The sequence below is a fragment of the Schistocerca gregaria genome, chromosome 2 (genome assembly GCF_023897955.1).
Source record: "Schistocerca gregaria isolate iqSchGreg1 chromosome 2, iqSchGreg1.2, whole genome shotgun sequence".
NCBI lineage: Eukaryota > Metazoa > Arthropoda > Insecta > Orthoptera > Acrididae > Schistocerca > Schistocerca gregaria.
In genome coordinates, this window is record NC_064921.1 from 105,623,671 (window position 1) to 105,640,517 (window position 16,847).

The 16,847-nt window shown below is 36.3% G+C and overlaps 1 protein-coding gene across 7 annotated transcripts in view; it reads left to right on the plus strand.

Annotated features, from left to right (window-relative positions):
* Window positions 1-12,112, plus strand: part of LOC126336448 (protein transport protein Sec31A) — a 147,536-nt gene extending 135,424 nt beyond the window's left edge. For all 7 annotated transcript variants that reach the window (XM_050000154.1, XM_050000152.1, XM_050000150.1 and 4 more), the window contains 4 exons: window positions 2,681-2,770; window positions 5,698-5,937; window positions 8,238-8,309; window positions 10,929-12,112. In XM_050000154.1, coding sequence (XP_049856111.1) covers window positions 2,681-2,770; window positions 5,698-5,937; window positions 8,238-8,309; window positions 10,929-11,117 — 591 coding nt within the window. In that variant the 3' untranslated portion in view covers window positions 11,118-12,112. The remainder of the gene's footprint in view (window positions 1-2,680; window positions 2,771-5,697; window positions 5,938-8,237; window positions 8,310-10,928) is intronic.
* The last annotated feature ends 4,735 nt before the right edge of the window (window positions 12,113-16,847 follow it).

Below are 16,847 nucleotides of genomic sequence, written 5' to 3' on the forward strand. Positions count from 1 at the left end.
TTTACTATACAGTTCGAATATAACATGCTTCCTCAAATGTCAGCTGTGCATTCTGGTACAAGGCAATGGAATAGTGTGGTCAATCATTTACAGGTATTCATCTGTAGCTTAGATTTATGTGCACCGTGCATGGGGTTGAGCTTTAATTTTCTCCTAGAAAGCCCTGGCAGTTTTCTTACATTAGCTTGCTCTCCTTAAATTTTGTATTTCATGCTGTTGAGAGGTTGTAATGTGCAACTAACAAAAAGCACTTTTAACTTAGTAATTGAAGTGCTGAGTCATTAATAGGCACATATACAAAACTGAGATCTTTATATGGCTGTTGACAGCTCATCACTTCAACTACTTCGTGAGTTTTCACCTTTATGCCCAGATAATTGAACTTATTTGTATTCAATCAAAGACTTTCCATCACCACATTTAAAACCACTTTACCATTTTAGACATTTTAGAAAAAAAATTTCCCCAGTTTATACAAGGTGTGTCTGGAAGAATGTGCAGTATTCAGGGGGATGACAGGGACGATCATTCAAAGCAAAAAAAGCCTAGTAAACAGAGGTTCTAGTATGCATACCTTAAGAGTTGTGTGCCCTTCTTCATCTTTGATACTGTGAAACAAATCTCTTTTACTGGAAGCTCTTTGCTTTGCATATTTCGAGAGTTTATAGTATGGACTGAAACAAGGGAAAAAAATGCCCATTTAGCTTCTACTGAACAAGGGCTCATAGTTCCATTTTAGAGTCTATGTTTTACGAGGTCTGTTCAAAAAATTCCAAAACACTTGTAATTTTGTATCAATGGTGTGTTGGAGCAAAAAAGCTGTTGGCATCCCTGCACATTCCTGCGTTTAATGTTTAACTGCTCAAAGTTCCACTGCTGTATGTCTGTTAATTATTGTTCAGTGCTATATTGAGTAGAGCATTGTGTCGTACAGTTTGCAAATTTCTAGATAATGGAGTTAGAGAAGCAACACGTGTGCATTAAATTTTCTGAGCAACTTGAGGAAACTTTTACAGGGGCATACCAAATGATGCAGGAAGCCTATGAAGAGGAGTGCTTAAGCCATACGTATGCATGGTTCACACGGTTTAAAATGGCCAGACAGAAGTTCAAGATGACCCTTGTTCAGGAAGCCCTTTGACATCTATTGGCGATGCTCAAGTCAGAAACTTCAACGAAATTGAGTGTGCCAGTCAAAGACTGACTGTCTGAGAGATTGCAGAAGAATGTACATTTCAGTTGGATCATGTCATGAAATCCTGACACAGCATCACGGAATACATCGTATTTCTGCCAAGTTCATCCCGTGGCTCATGAGTCAAGACCAGAAAGATCTTTGCCTCACAATCTGTGAAGAGCTTTTGTATCGCGCAAATGAAAACAAGATGTTCCTTAAGAGAATAATAACTTGTGATGAGACTGGGGTTTATGGTTATGATGTTGAGGACAAGTTACAATCTTCACAGTGTGTCATGAAAGGTTCTCCAAGAACAAAAATTAGCTCATAGGGTCAGGTCAGATATTAAATCCATGCTGATAGCTTTCTTTGCATTTTAAGGATTAGTCCCTCATAAATTTGCGGAACAGGGACAGACTGTTAATCAGTGGTACTGTCAGGATATGTTGCAATGCCTGCAAGAAAATGCAAGAACGAAATGACCTGAAATGTAGTGAGACAATTCGTGGCTCTATCATCACAATAATGCACTCACACATTCATCCTTGTTGATGCGTAACTATTTCCCAAAAATCGAAATCACTCTGCTGCCTCATTCTCCATACTTGGCCCCTGCAGCCTTCTTCTCCTGCAAAGTTAAAAACCCCATTGAAAGGAACAAGATTTGCAATGATAGTCAAGATAAAAGAAAATTCTCAGATGTCGCTTTGTGTGGTCCAGCAAGGGGCATCATTTGTGGAGGAGAGTATTTTGAAAGAGACAATGCACAATAGGAGAAGCAAATTCTTCCACAGTATCAAAAATGGAGAATTACTCATACCTCGTAAGGTATGCATTTTAGAGCCAATGTTTACTAGACTTTTTTGCTTTGAATAATTGTTGCTGTCATACCCCTGAATATTGACAATTTGTCCCAGGACAGCCTGCCTACTGGTTGTATGAAAATTTCTTCAGTTTGCTGTTTGTATGTTTATTTTGCTCCAACCTGATTGACGCGTGTCTTGGACTTTTATTTTCCACACACCCGACACTGACATCATGACTTTCTGTCTATTTGTGCTTTCATGTAGCATCCAGAAAAGTGAGTACTCACTCAGAGCTTGTACACTGTTAATATATCCTCCTATTGATAATAGGAGTGAGCTGTTATGAGTTTCTGTAATTGAATCTCCCTAGTTTTTCATCAGTTTAGAGTTTGAGAGAATTGGTTTGATTTCAAACACCTAACGTAACTGTTGTACGCTTTTGAATCATAAGATTGCTGAAAATAAAGATCAGTGATAGTGCAGATGAACTTCAGACTAATTGTTAAAGAATACTCACAAGAACTGCAGCATCGCACAATAGTACTATGAAAAGAATATATAAGTATGAATTTGCATGATGATACATTGTGCATGACATAGAATAAAATTAGTTGGAAACAGGAAGTTTGTTAGTATAAGTTTAGTTGAGAATCAAACTATTTTGTCTTATGAACTAAAATTTTTTTTACTCCCACAGCCAAAGCCAGAATATGCTCCTCAGAACCCAATAACTCACCCACTTTATGGGAGTGCGCAACCAGACCCTCCAGCAGCAAACTTCCAAAATGTGAGTATGTTTTAAGTAAAGCACTATAAACAAGGTTTTTTTTATTTTATTAATGAAGAATTAGGATGGATTGCTGCTCACAATATAGAGAAGGCAGGCAGGCACATTTATGAGCGGATTGGGGATATTACTAAGCTGTCTGCCTAGGTCCTTCATCAGATGTGCACACACACACACACACACACACACACACACACACACACTTGAATTGACATACACGTGGCCACTGTCGTCTCCAGGCATTGTGACCAGACATTTGCGTTGTTGTGGTTTATATTATGATTTAGGAAGATGGATATTAAATAAACTATTTACTGTTAAAATCATATGTTAAAATATAATGTACAAATTTACTTTAGCAGTAAACATGAAAAAAGTTAGTAAAAAAGTGAATTATTCCACAGTGGCCATATACACAAAGTCAGATTATTCCAAACATAAATTATGGAAAAGGTAAAATAGAGAAAAACCACTTAAACTAGCTCAAAAATTTAAATACTTCCCCTGACACAAAATTACACTCAACTGTTCTCAAGCTGCTTACATGAAACTAATTATTGGTGCAACCTTGCACATGCTCACTAAGGCTTCTGTTATTGACACCATCAAACAACAAAAATTAATATTGGACACTGATTCAACATCACAAATAATCAATACCCACACTACACTCAAACTAAACTGCGAACTAACTACTGTTTAGTGGAAGCCTTTTTATACCAGTTTACAAACTGTCGATGTGCGCGACTTCAACTAGCACTCGTCTTCACAAAAGTTCGGTATTGCTCTTCTTCCCTTACTTTAAACTCTTCTTCCATTACTTTAATGCTCTTCTCTTTTCCTTGTTGACAGGTTCTAGGTAACTTTTCGAGCATGAAACACAGGTGCACAAGAATTAGTAATATGTACGAGGGTCACTTCAAAACAAATGCACACTATTTTTTTTTATCCATCTTTTATTCTACATGTTTGAAATTTTAAGGTGTGTAGATACATCCTTTAGGAACAATATTTTCATTTCTCCACATAATTTCCATCCGTTTCAACTGCCTTACGCCATCTTGGAGCCAGCCCCTGTATACCTGCACGGTAAAATTCTGGACCAACCTGTTGCACCTGTTGGAGCCACTGTTCGGCAGCGTGCACAAGTGAGTCATCATCTGCAAACCTTGTTCCACGAAGAGTGTCATTCAGTTTACCAAAGTGATGATAGTCACATGGAGCCAGGTCAGAACTCTAAGGTGGGTGTTTCAGTGTTGTCCATCTGAGTTTTGTGATCACTTCCATGGTTTTTTGACTGACATGTGACCGCACATTGTTGTACAACAGCAAAACAGCCTGCTTTTGCCAATGTGGTCAAACATGACTCAGTTGAGCTTTAAGTTTCTTCAGTGTTGTCACATATGCATCTGAATTTATAGTAGTTCCTCTTGGCATGATGTCCATAAGCAAGAGTTCTTTGGAATCGAAAAAAACCGTAGCCATAACTTATCCAGCAGAAGGTGTGGTTTTGAATTTTTCTTCTAGGGTGAATTTGCATGATCCCACTCCATTGATTGACTCTTCGTCTCTGGTGAAAAATGATGGAGCCATGTTTCATCACCTTTCAATTCTTCCAAGAAATTCATGTCCACCATTCTCGTACTGTTCCAAAAGTTCGCTGCATACCGTTTTTCTTGTTTCTTTGTGAGCCACTGTCAACATCCTGGGAAACCTCCTAGCACAAACCTTTTTTAACTCCAACACTTTCAGTATTCTGCAAACACTTCCTTTCCCTAGCCCAGCGTAGCGTGACAATTCGTTCACTGTGATGCGTCTGTCAGCAGTCACCAATTCATTAACTCTCAGCACATTGTCTGGAGTGTGCGCAGTACGAGGCCTGCTGCTGCGAGGACAATCTTCAATATTGCCGTGCCCGCTTTCATCACGTAACGTGCTTGCCCAATGACTAACTGCACTGCGATCAACAGCAGCATCTCCATACACCTTTTTCAACCTCTTGTGGATGTTTCCCACTGTCTTGTTTTCACAGCACAGGAATTCTATGACAGCACATTGCTTCTGACAAACGTCAAGTGTAGCAGCAATCTTGAAGACATGCTGTGATGGCGCCACTCACGGAAACAGGTTGAACTAAGTTTGAAAACAAGTGTGAAGGATGTATCTACACACTGTAAAACTTTCACACATACAGAATGAAAACTGTATTTTTACAAAAATAGTGTGCATTTGTTTTGGAGTGACCCTCATATTACTACTAATATTGTACATTCAAAATATGTCTTCAAAGAGAGAAGTGTAGTTCTGTTGGTGGACACTAGTTGCAATTTTATGATGTCCAACACAGGCTTTGCTTTGTGGTAATTCAATATTGGTCATACAACAATATTACATGTAAAGTTGGGCATTCCTGAAAATGCATCTGCTTTCTACAAGATTATAAGCCACACTCTTTTATTCAGTATTATTTGCTTTTTTCTGTCTTTGCTTATTTCAGTGGTATATAAGCCATATGAATGGAGCCAGCATAAACAGTTTCTCTGCTTTACTGCCTGTTGGCAATACAAAAATAACTATACATACAAACTCAAACATTCAATTAATTGAATTTTCCTAAGGTTCTGCTGAATTTTTACCATGGCAAAAGGACTTTTGAGCCTGACATAAGTGATGTATTAGGAAAACAGAATAGAAAGATGAAGGGGAAGATAATAGAGAGAGGAGGATATCAGAGATAGTATACTGATAAGTGCTTGGCAGCTTCAGTCTGGAAGTGATAAAATGGTACTGTGTGTGTGTGTGTGTGTGTGTGTGTGTGTGTGTGTGTGTGTGTGTGTGTGTGTGTGTGTGTGTGTGTGTGGAGTGAGTGAGGGAGGGACAGACAGACAGACGGTATAACAACAGTGAAATGTTTGTTGCCTTTGCAGGCAGCGGTGAATGGTGTATATGGAAATATGGGTCAGCAACAGCCGTATGTACCATATAATGCACCACCTCATGCGCAGCAGCAGCAGCAACAACAACAACTACCAGCTGCAGGCCCTGTGGTCACTGCAAAAGCCGTGGAGCCTCCAAAACCAAAGGGACCAATACCGGAAGAGCACATGTATCTGCAGACAGTTTTTGATGAACTGAGGAATAGATGCTACAATACCGCCACGAATCCAGTAAGGAAACAGTTTCTCTTAAATACCTCCCAGTATTTATAATTTAGCTAGAATGTCAAAATTGTTCATCTCTTGAAAATTGACATTTTTTCCAGTCTGTTGATCCAGTGTCTCATCTGATTTATTACACATTTTTTCTGCTTTTATCAACTAGATATTGGAATAGGAATGTAACAAATCCAGGATTATCTGTTCTGGATCACACAAAAGAAATTTAGTTTGCCACTTGGATATATTGATAAATTTATCCTCATTTATATTATAGTTTAACTAGCAGTGAAATTGTGTCCATTTCCTACCTGCTCATCAAAGCTGGAAGATTGTTTATAGTGGAAGTCCCCCACAACTTCACAATGCAAGTGAGAACTAGTGATTGGTAGGTAAGATACATATTTACACAATCAATTGTACAATTAGGTGAGAGGATATGGACATATTTTCAGACAGTACATGAAGTACAGATTGCAAGTAGATTTTATGTATTTGTTCAAATTATTATTGAATATTATCTCAGAGGGACGTGATACCCAAAAAAATTTAACATCCAATGCAAGTAAAGGACAGTATTCTAGTTTTGTAGCCAGAAGTATTATTTTATTGCACAGATTCTGTCACAATGGTTATGGAATTACTTTAATTGTGTGTATTTGTTTTTATCATGCATTGAAGAAGGGAGAGAAAGCAGTGAAGACAACGGATAAAAAGCCTGTCGATAATGTTACTGTAGATGCTAATTCCAGCCAAGTAACAGGTTTTCCACATAGTCTGGGAAGTACATTGAAACCAGTGAAATAATTTATGATAATGTAGTGATGTTTTCTAAGTACGTGTGTGGTTAAGCAGATATTTTAAATTTTGACTTATTTTAGCTTAATTGAAAATTCGAAACAGCGTATTCATGTATCCTTCAACAAGTAGTAGTTCACATTTAATAACAGAATATCTTCAACTTTTTAACATGTTTTGTGCATGAGTACAACAAATATTTATTATGAAGCCTGTTTCTGAAAATTGCCTCTCTTTGTTGGAAAATCTTGAATGAGCTTTTGTGGATTCAATCCCAGATTTCTTTGAGGTGCACCAAGTGTTCCCATACCTGATGTATGACATTTCAAATAAGCAACCAGTTTTGCTTCTTCCAACATATTTTGCACAATGAGATTCAGTATGTATGCAAATCAGTTAGATTCATTTGTTATTTCATTTTTCGTGTTTGTCACATTATGAATTATTACAGCCAGTAATCTTGTCCCCCCCTCTTGTAAATGAATTGGATATAACCCTATATCAAGGCATACTGTAGCAAAACTCGCTGGAATTCAAACTCCTTTGTTATGAAGTGTGATGTTACGGCTACATAGCTTTCATTACTTCAGATAATTGTGATCAACCAGATGCTTTCAGCTGTAAGAAGCAACTCTCATACAGCATTCATACACTTTTCGTATTCTGGTAGAAACATATTTCCAGATATTGTGTTTCTGTTCAGAGAACAATATGTTTGCCAAATGCAATAAAACTTCCTCCTTGGATTACTGGAAAAGGCTGGAAGTCCGTTGTGAATAACTGTGAAAGAAGTTTGTTTAGATTCTTCAACCAGACTGTTGGATTACTTTCGTAGTTACAATTTTTGTGGATTATGCCACATATTCATGTGACTTGTAATCATCAGTTTGTGCAGAAGAGCTTAGAGACAGTTGATTTATATTGTCTTTTGATATCATCAGTAGTGCCACAAACAAAACTTGTCATAGTTGATTAAGCAGTCACTGTATATTTTAACTGAGCATGTCTTTAACACTGTTGTGGATGCTTTTGCTCCAACTTTTTTTTTTTTTTTAACAGCTGTTTTAAAACATAATGCTTGACCGCAAATGCACACTGAGTAGCTTTGTTATTTGAGTCTCATGCAGAGAAATGACTGTATAAGTAACTAAATTTCTATGTTTCGTTCACTGTTGACAACCACAACTAAGCACCATATTATAAAATTTCTATACTGCATTTTCTTATAGTGCATTCGTTTTGCATAATATGCCCCAAGACAGGAAAGCAGTAAAGAATGCACAACACACTAGTAGCTGTAAAAGTATCATAGAACTGACATTGGAACAAAGCTGTGGAACAATCCTGTAGCCGGAGAGTGCCTCCGCCAGTCAACTGTTACCGAAGGAACAGCCACCAGTTACAGTTATATTTTAGTTATATTCTTACCTGTCATTCCTAAAGATTTATTTTATAGAGGATAGTAAGTCTTAGTTAATTTACACAAAGTTGGAAATAATTATAATTTGTTACAGCAAACCAAAAGGAAACTAGAGGAAGTTGCACGGAAACTGGAAGTCCTGTATGATTGTTTAAGGGAACATAAGGTAAGTGGAAATTATTAAGGATCAGAACTGAATATTTCTGATTTTATAGATAGTGAAAAAAATTCCGTAATTAGATTATTACTGTCTTTACTCCTTCCATTTGATGTACTGTCACACACTGCCTGTAAGTGTTTCACTCTATTTCTGGTACAGGTATATTTATGTGTGAATTTACAGCAGGTTAGGTCCTGGTGACAGAGAACTATCTGAAACTGATTGCATCCACATGTTGCTTGTGTGTGTATCTCAAGACTAAATCACCATCTGCACGTACTGCAGTGACGCAGATTTTTGCGTTACTTCCTCCCCTGCCAGTGACACTTATCAGGGCATCTCTTCAATTGGGTCATTTAGTACAGTCTATTTAACTTTAAATCTGTTAGTGCGTGTCTATATATGAGAATGAGAGAGAGAGAGAGAGAGAGAGAGAGAGAGAGAGAGAGAGAGAGAGAGAATGAATTCACTTGAGAAAATTATGAAATTACAAGAAGGCCTTCAGGAAGAGAAATTCTAAGTACTGACAATACCTATACTAGCTTTCAGGATTGTTCGTTGCTTCCTTGGGAGAAAAGGAGGACAAGTTGGGGAGCATTAGAAAGGCGAAGCAGGGCACTTAATGGTGCATTCATCATACCTTTGAACAGACTTAAGTAGCAAAACACATGAAGTCGTAAAATTTAACACGCACTTCACACTATGGTGCAGCTTGGTATTTTTCACATCAACGAATCATTGCCAGCGATGAAGGAGCTGGTAAGTGACATTAGGAATTCTATGTCCAACTGAGGATCGAGCCCAGGATCTCTGGATTTGTAATCTTGCACGCACACATTGTGTACTCCCTTGGCCAAAAGAAGTGCAAAAAAGGCTTAGTCACTGCAGGACAGTTGAAACTGTGTTCCCAGTCCAAAATGTGGTTTTATTACTCAGTTGTTATCAAAAGATATAACATTATTGAGGAAACTTATCGTTCAGTTCTGATAGTCTCCTCTGTTACACTCTTCATTCCCTTGGCAGAAATGTGTTATGTAGCATTGAACAAAAATTATTTTACTGTAAACATTTTAAGTTAAGCTTTACTGTGTCTGTTACTGACATTAAATGAAACAATAAGTTTACTGTTATCAGTCACTGTCCATTTATCTCCAGGACGCATTTCAATGGTTTAAACCTCATCCGGTGAGTTTACATTTGTTAGTATGACATTTGTATGTGTGTTGTATTACAGTTTTTTTGGAGGTACTTGTGGCACTGTCTAGTGGAGAAAACAAACCACTACTTCAGAACATGGTTTTGCGTTTCTTTGGGTTTTCGCTGTCACATCACAGGTCTACTATCATACTGGAAACTATTGGGTGAAAGGATCATATAGCAGAAGAGGAAACATTATCACAGAGTACAAAGAATATGCATCATGACAACATTATTACAGAATTATTATTATTATTATTTTTAAAGGATTTGGAGGTGTTTTTGAGGTGTCAAATACATGTGTTGGAATAAATACTTCAGGTGGTATATAAATCCGATTTTGACAAGTTAAAATAGCTTAACTTTTACAAACTTTAAGTACAATAATCATATTGGCTACAGCATTAAAACTGTACATAAATAACAGTTTTGATTGGGATTAATAGATAGATATGAAAGGCTGCAGGCCGAAGGAGAGAAAGAGAAAGTGAAAATGATACGGAGAGATAGGGTGGAAAGAGTGATTGTATGATAGCAATAACTGCCTAAATGCAGCCATTCATTTCTACCTATTAATCCCAATGAAAATTGTTATTTATGTGTAATTTTACTTGTGTAGCCAATATGATTATTGTACTTTAAGTTCGTAAAATTTAAGCTATTTTAACTAGTCAAAATCGGCTTTATACACCACCTGAAGTATTTATTCCAACGCATGTATTTGACACCTCAATCAAAACAAACACCTCCAAAACCTTAAAAAAAATCTGTTATAATGTTGTCATGTTGTATATTATTTGTAATTTGTGATAATGTTCTCTCTTCTGCTATATGATCCTTGCACCCAATAGTTTCCAGGCGTCATATTTGTTTATAAAGTGTGACAGTATACATGTGATGTTAGGACAGCGAAAGGAACCTGTGGCCACTGCAGGTAACCTATTTTACTTATTTTATGTTTACCAGTTGATATACATTTAATTTTTTGTCCAAAGAAACCCAAAATCATGTTCTGAAAAAGTGTTTTGTTTTCTCCACTAGACAATGCCACAAGCTCCTCCAAAAAATCGTAACACAACACACATACAAATGTCATACTAACAATTGTAAATCCACCTGATGATGGAGGTTTAAACCTTTGAAACGTGTCGTGCAGATAAATAAAAAGTGACTCGTAACAGTAAACTTATTGTTTCATTTAATTATTTTGTTTTGTTTGCCTGTAAGAATCCTCTTAGTGTAGCTTAGCTGGTTGACTGAGAGATGTGACTGAAACAGTGGCGGCCCTTTTGCTGGGTACGCAAGAGTGTAGTAGCTCAAGTTCAGAACATTTTACAGATAATTTAAATTGTTGCCAATAGTTTATGGTTATTAAATGCCGTGTATCTTTCTTATAAATAGTTGGTTTCATATCACATTTATTTTCAGCTCTCTCCCACAACTTTAACGGACTTACACCAGATGGTACAAATGACACAGATTGGTGATTACACTGGTGGCCTGGGACTCCATACAAAACTGGTTTCAGGACCAGACTTCTCACAGATTGCTGGTTTCATGCCTGGATTGAAAGTTTTGCTTCAGTCAGCATTGCAACTGAATGTGTACTTGCAGTAACAACTGAATGTGTACTTGCAGTAATCTTAAAATCAAACAACAGAATTAAATGAACTGTAGTAAAGCTACAAAGCCATTATTTTTCTCCACATGTGTCTATCTGCATGTGTATGCAAAAGTAGGGGAATGAAATGGTACATGTGTGAAACTGAAGGGAGTTAATGCCACATGAAGTGGGGCTAAGGGCAGCAGACTTTTAGGCCATTTTCAATTGTAATAGGTGTTAAGGAAAAGAAAAGATTTTTTTGTGACTACCATCAGTTTGTAAATATGTGTTACATTTTAATGGTGCTGCAAAATATTTTGTATATTGATGAAAATGAAATCATGTTTACTTCACTTCACCAATTCATTTAGATTTATATTTATTTCCATTAGTCTGTGAATTTTTTTGAATCTGTAAGACAAATCAAAGTTACACCAAATGCATTCTTGTCACAAAATTAAGCTGGGTTTAATTTTGACACTTGTATTCTTTAGAATTTTATTTTAACTTTGTGTAAAAGCTAGTAAATTGTTTTTTCCACGAAACACAGAGATGTAATATTGCCTCTTTCATTGTTAGAGGTTTGTGGGTGAGAGACACCATTAAACACTGTACATGCTTTCTTGGTATATGGAAATGGTGGAAGACTGTTTCTTCATACCAGTAGATCTGTATACAATGTGTATCATACATTTTTATGGCAGAATTGTGTTTTGAGAATTGTGCTTGTCAGTATTCTGACGATTTCCATTGAAGCCGTTGGTAAAAATAAAAGCATCAGATCAGCTTTTTGTAATTGTTTGTAAAGTAGCCAAAAATTAATAATTTGTATTATTGTTATATGGTTGTCTGTCTAATTGTGAAAATCCTCAAAAGTGTGTTACTGTGGGCATAAACACAACAGGAATATGTGATTTGTTTGAGTAACAATGAAAATTTGATACTGATGAATAAATTCTGATAAAATACTATGAGGCTCACAATGTTTCAATAAAATTAAGTTACAATAGCTGTAATTCTTTCAGTAATCACTGGCAAAATTTGACTGTGGTTGTGGCCATTTCACATTATGTCCACTGTTAGGAAGTCATGTCTTCTATTCCCCCTTATCTTTACACTTGTATCAAACGAACATTCACTTGATAAAACTAATAAATTATGAGTCAGAATTGCTGACCATAACTTATCTTCAGAATGCGAAATTATGCATATACGAAAGTGTGTGTGTGTGGGGGGGGGGACTGAGCACATGTCATGTGTGGTCTTCAAAGCATGATACACTTGAATACTTGGGGATACACAATACAAGACTTTGACAGAATATTTTTGTAACTGATTTACGTACCAGGCACACAATTTCAATTAAGGGTATTCCTAAGTGCAGCAATTGTGTCCATCCCTAAATCATATGGCTAACTGTAATAGGTTCAAAATTTATCTCTAATCTCTACCTGTCAGCGTGTCATCACAGTGTGTAGTGACTTTGGGAGAAGCATCAAGACATTTTCAGCTGAATAATATGTTAATACAGCAAAATAAATCCAGGCAGGTTGAAAGCAGAAGGTACACAGTACACCAAGACTAGGGGCATCACAGCAGCCTCATAAAAAAAAAGCCCCAATTGATACTTAATTATAGCCTTGCAGTATGAAACTGTGTTATTGTTTGTAGTAGTAGTAGTGGTAGTAGTAGGGGTGGTAGTAGTAGAGGTGGTAGTAGTAGTAGGGGTAGTGGTATTTGTGATATTACAGTTGTTAAGATCATTAAAAAATAATTATTATCGTTCACAGTTCATAGAAATCAAGGAAATAAAAATGCCTGTGATTAGAAATTTATCATAAGGAGTGGTTGATTATGTATAACACTGTTGGCTACAAACTATAAGGAATTTGTCAAGTGCAAATTTCATTAAAGTTTATGAATAATCTTGATATTACAATTGCAAAATTTGTAAATGTGTGTTTGGTGCTGCAAAACTCATAAGAATTTGTTAAAATACATCTTACTGTACTTCATGAGTGGCATGTAAAACCATTTTTACAAATGTGCACAGCAAGATGTGTCTTAACAATAGCAAGAAGATGGCGTTAAGTCTTTATTTTGACCAAGACTCACTTTATTTCAAAGAATCATGAGTGATAACAATCATGTTATCTGCAATTTCCTTTAAAGAGACCAGAAGTAGTTCTCATGCCTATGTTATGGCTTTGCTGTAGGCCGACAGCCATAAGTTTGGATGATTTATCTCTCTAAAATTAACACAAATTTTAATGTGTAAATAGGTTTGCAGGAGGTATGATCTTGTTTGTTGGGTTTAATCTCATTTTCGACTAATTTGACTTCATCTTAAGAACATGAAATATTCATTTATCACAGAACTAGCTACCACAGCATCACTTAATTGCTGCAGAATGTTTTTATACTTCCCTGTCAATTATAATATTTTTTTACTGGAGTTAGTTAATTCCCATTTTTAGATAATGTGTTCACATATTTGTGAGGGATTCACATACAGTTGAAGTTGTAGTGACTTACAGCTATTTGTAAATTTATTGTCCCCTTGAGATAGCTTACTGATTGTAAATTCACATTCAACTTTATTTCTTGCCAGTTGCAGGTTTAATGAACGTAGTTATATAACAACTTCCTTGATGTGACTTACGGATTGATTGTGTGGCTCTGAAAAATTACATTTTCTCCCATATTACCTTCAAAACTAATCTACTCAGATATTTTGTTGGTTCATGGCTTCATTGGAAGAGGTTACACACACACACACACACACACACACACACACACACACACACACACCACCTCCGCTAGCCCACAAACTCTAGCTTCTGCCAGGACATAGTTTAATTGCATCCTGATAGCTTTACTGTTTCTACTTTATTTTGGGTGATATTACACACATCTAAAACTAATTATGTTGCCATACTCTGAAAAAAATTAATGACAAACTTTGCAGTTGTTTTAGAAGTATGGCATGTCTGTCATTGAGAACCAACTGCATCACTGTTCTGTGCGTAATGTGAAGTTTCTTGAGCAATTTTTTTCATTATGTTTTCCAGATTTTCAACAAAATGTTTGCATAATAACTGTTGTACACACGTTTTGCTTTGAATCACCCTAGACTTGTAAACTTACAGTAGTTCCTTTTTTTAGCACATGATTGAGTAAAACAGTAACTGCTCTTTTACTTATTGATTTGCAGATTTGTGCCACTTAATTTAAGATTCATCTATGAACACAGTTAATGTTTTTCAACAATTGAGATGAAATTTGTTTCTTCCAAAAATAAATTATCCATATTTTGTATTTATTTGAAATTCTATGTAGATGCAGTTTTTTTATTTTGTTTGATGCTGTGGAAACACTTGGTCCCAGAAGGTAGATTGCTATGAGTGAATGTGGGTATCAGGAATAGCTTTCAACATATTGAAAATGTTTAAGAACCTAAAAAAAATAGTTTGTTGCATCATCATCATCATCATCATCATCATCATCATCATTTTCTTCTTCCTCCTCCTCCTCCTCCTCCTCCTCCTTCTTCTTCATGCACCATGCAATTTGTTCCATTAAAATAGGAATTCACAGGTGTCTGTCTCTAAGACCTGTATGTCTGTGGAGGAAAGCCTTTTCTGCTGGCTTTGTCTTCCATTTGTAGTAGGTGCTCATACTACTGGCGCATTTGTTATATTTTTTATTTATATTAACATAGCAGTCTGCCGTGGTTTCACACAGGTAACACTAAGTATCTATGCCTGGACATCTTATCTGGTGTAGTGGTATTAAATGATATACACAAACCTTCCTTGTGAACCAGTATATCTGTTGGTGAAATCCATATCAAAATCCCTAAAATATGAAATTTTCATTCTGCAGTGGAATATGAGGTGCTGATATGAAACTGACAGTTAAAAACTGTGTGTATGACCAAGACTTGAACTCTGAGGCTTTGCAAAGGTCCTGAGCTCAAATTCTGGTCTGCACACAGTTTTGATCTGCCAAGCAGTTTCACCCTAAAATAGTTCCTGAAATCAGCCTTCACTTACATGCAGATAAAATTGGTGGGGGATTTTAATTTAATAATACGCATAGATATTTTTAATTCCTGTCTGATGTTTTCATTTCTTATTTTGTCTATGATGGTATATCCAACTGTTTTTCTTAGAAATGTGACAATATTATGAAATCGATTGTTGCTACTCACCTTGTAGTGGAGATGCAGAGTTGCAAATTGGCACAACAAAAAGACTGTCACAAAATAAGCTTTCGACCAACAAGGCCTTTGTCAAAAATAGATCGCGCACACACACACACACACACACACACACACACACACACACACACACACCTTTCTCTCCCAATCCCATTTCTCTCAACTAACATCAGCATATGCACTGCCATCACTGCATAAAATTTCATTTTTTAGTTGTTCCTTGTTTTATTGACAAACATTGTGTTTATAATGCCACAGATCAGTTCAATTTTGTTTAACTTGTTTTTTAGGTCTTCATATTGGTAACAGAAAATAAAGCATCCCCAACAGTTACGTTTACTAATCTGATTACTCAATTGATTCAGTGGTTTAGGAGGAGGTATAGAGCATATATACAACCATTTTTATGGTACCATCAAACGGGGTGATTTCGGATGGTTTTGTTGTTACTTTGGTTGTAACTTTCGTATATATTGTTAGATTAAATTGATTGTTATGGAAGTGCTAGGGTATATGTGTAATGAATAAAATCACAGAACCAGAAAGTGTATGTGTAGGCAGTCAAATAAAGTGTCCGAAGTCACACCATGGATTGGGGTGATTTCGGACACGTGTTTTTTAAATCTCTGTCCGAAGTTACAGTATATAGAGGGCAAATTCGGACAGTTACTGCCATTTTTAAATTCTACATGCATTTTTATTTGATTTTGGTGACATTTTCCACGTTTTAAGGCAGCCCTTTGTTACGAATAAGTGATATGGAATGATATAATGAATTTTATATATTACAGATAAGTTTTTATTTTGCAAGAATTTAAATAAATTTTTTACAGTTTTTAACTGAAATATTAGAAACAGACAGAAACAAACAAAGTAATTTAACTAGGTCAAAATAATTTTTCTCACTCATCATTCTAAATTAAATTGCAAACACTTTAAATAAATGATTCTTCCAAGTCTAAAGCACATCTTCTCGAAAAATGAACATTCCTCTCTTCTCAAATGGTGTGGGAAGTATTCTCGAAATTTGCAATTTTTGTATTGTGTCTTCATCGGGGACAGTAGGAAACACAAATGTTTTTACTGTTCTTGTGTGGGCGCAAGAATTTCACACTTACTTCCATAGCACCAACATTTGTGGCCACTCCAACATACTGCCTTGTTTGCTCCTTGTTTCCATGTTTATATTTGTAATCTGCAACAAGAAAAACCTCTTCTTTCAGCAGTAAAACTTCATTGGATGACGTGTCGTTTTCACTTTCACTGCTGCTAGAAGTACTGTTACTTGTTTCAGCACTGTTTTCGTTTCCTTGAAAATTTCGGCTATTGAATGATTTTCCAAGTTGAACGTCTAGTTTGCGGTGGAGGCAGGAGCTACCAAGCTTACTTGGAGGATAACGAATTCCTTCAAAAGCGGAAGACCATGCGTCTGCGTTGCTTTGCTGGCTCTCCTCATCAGGCAATTTTCCTAAGACATGATCTAGATCACAAGGGATTAGGCCCATGGCACAAAATCCACCCT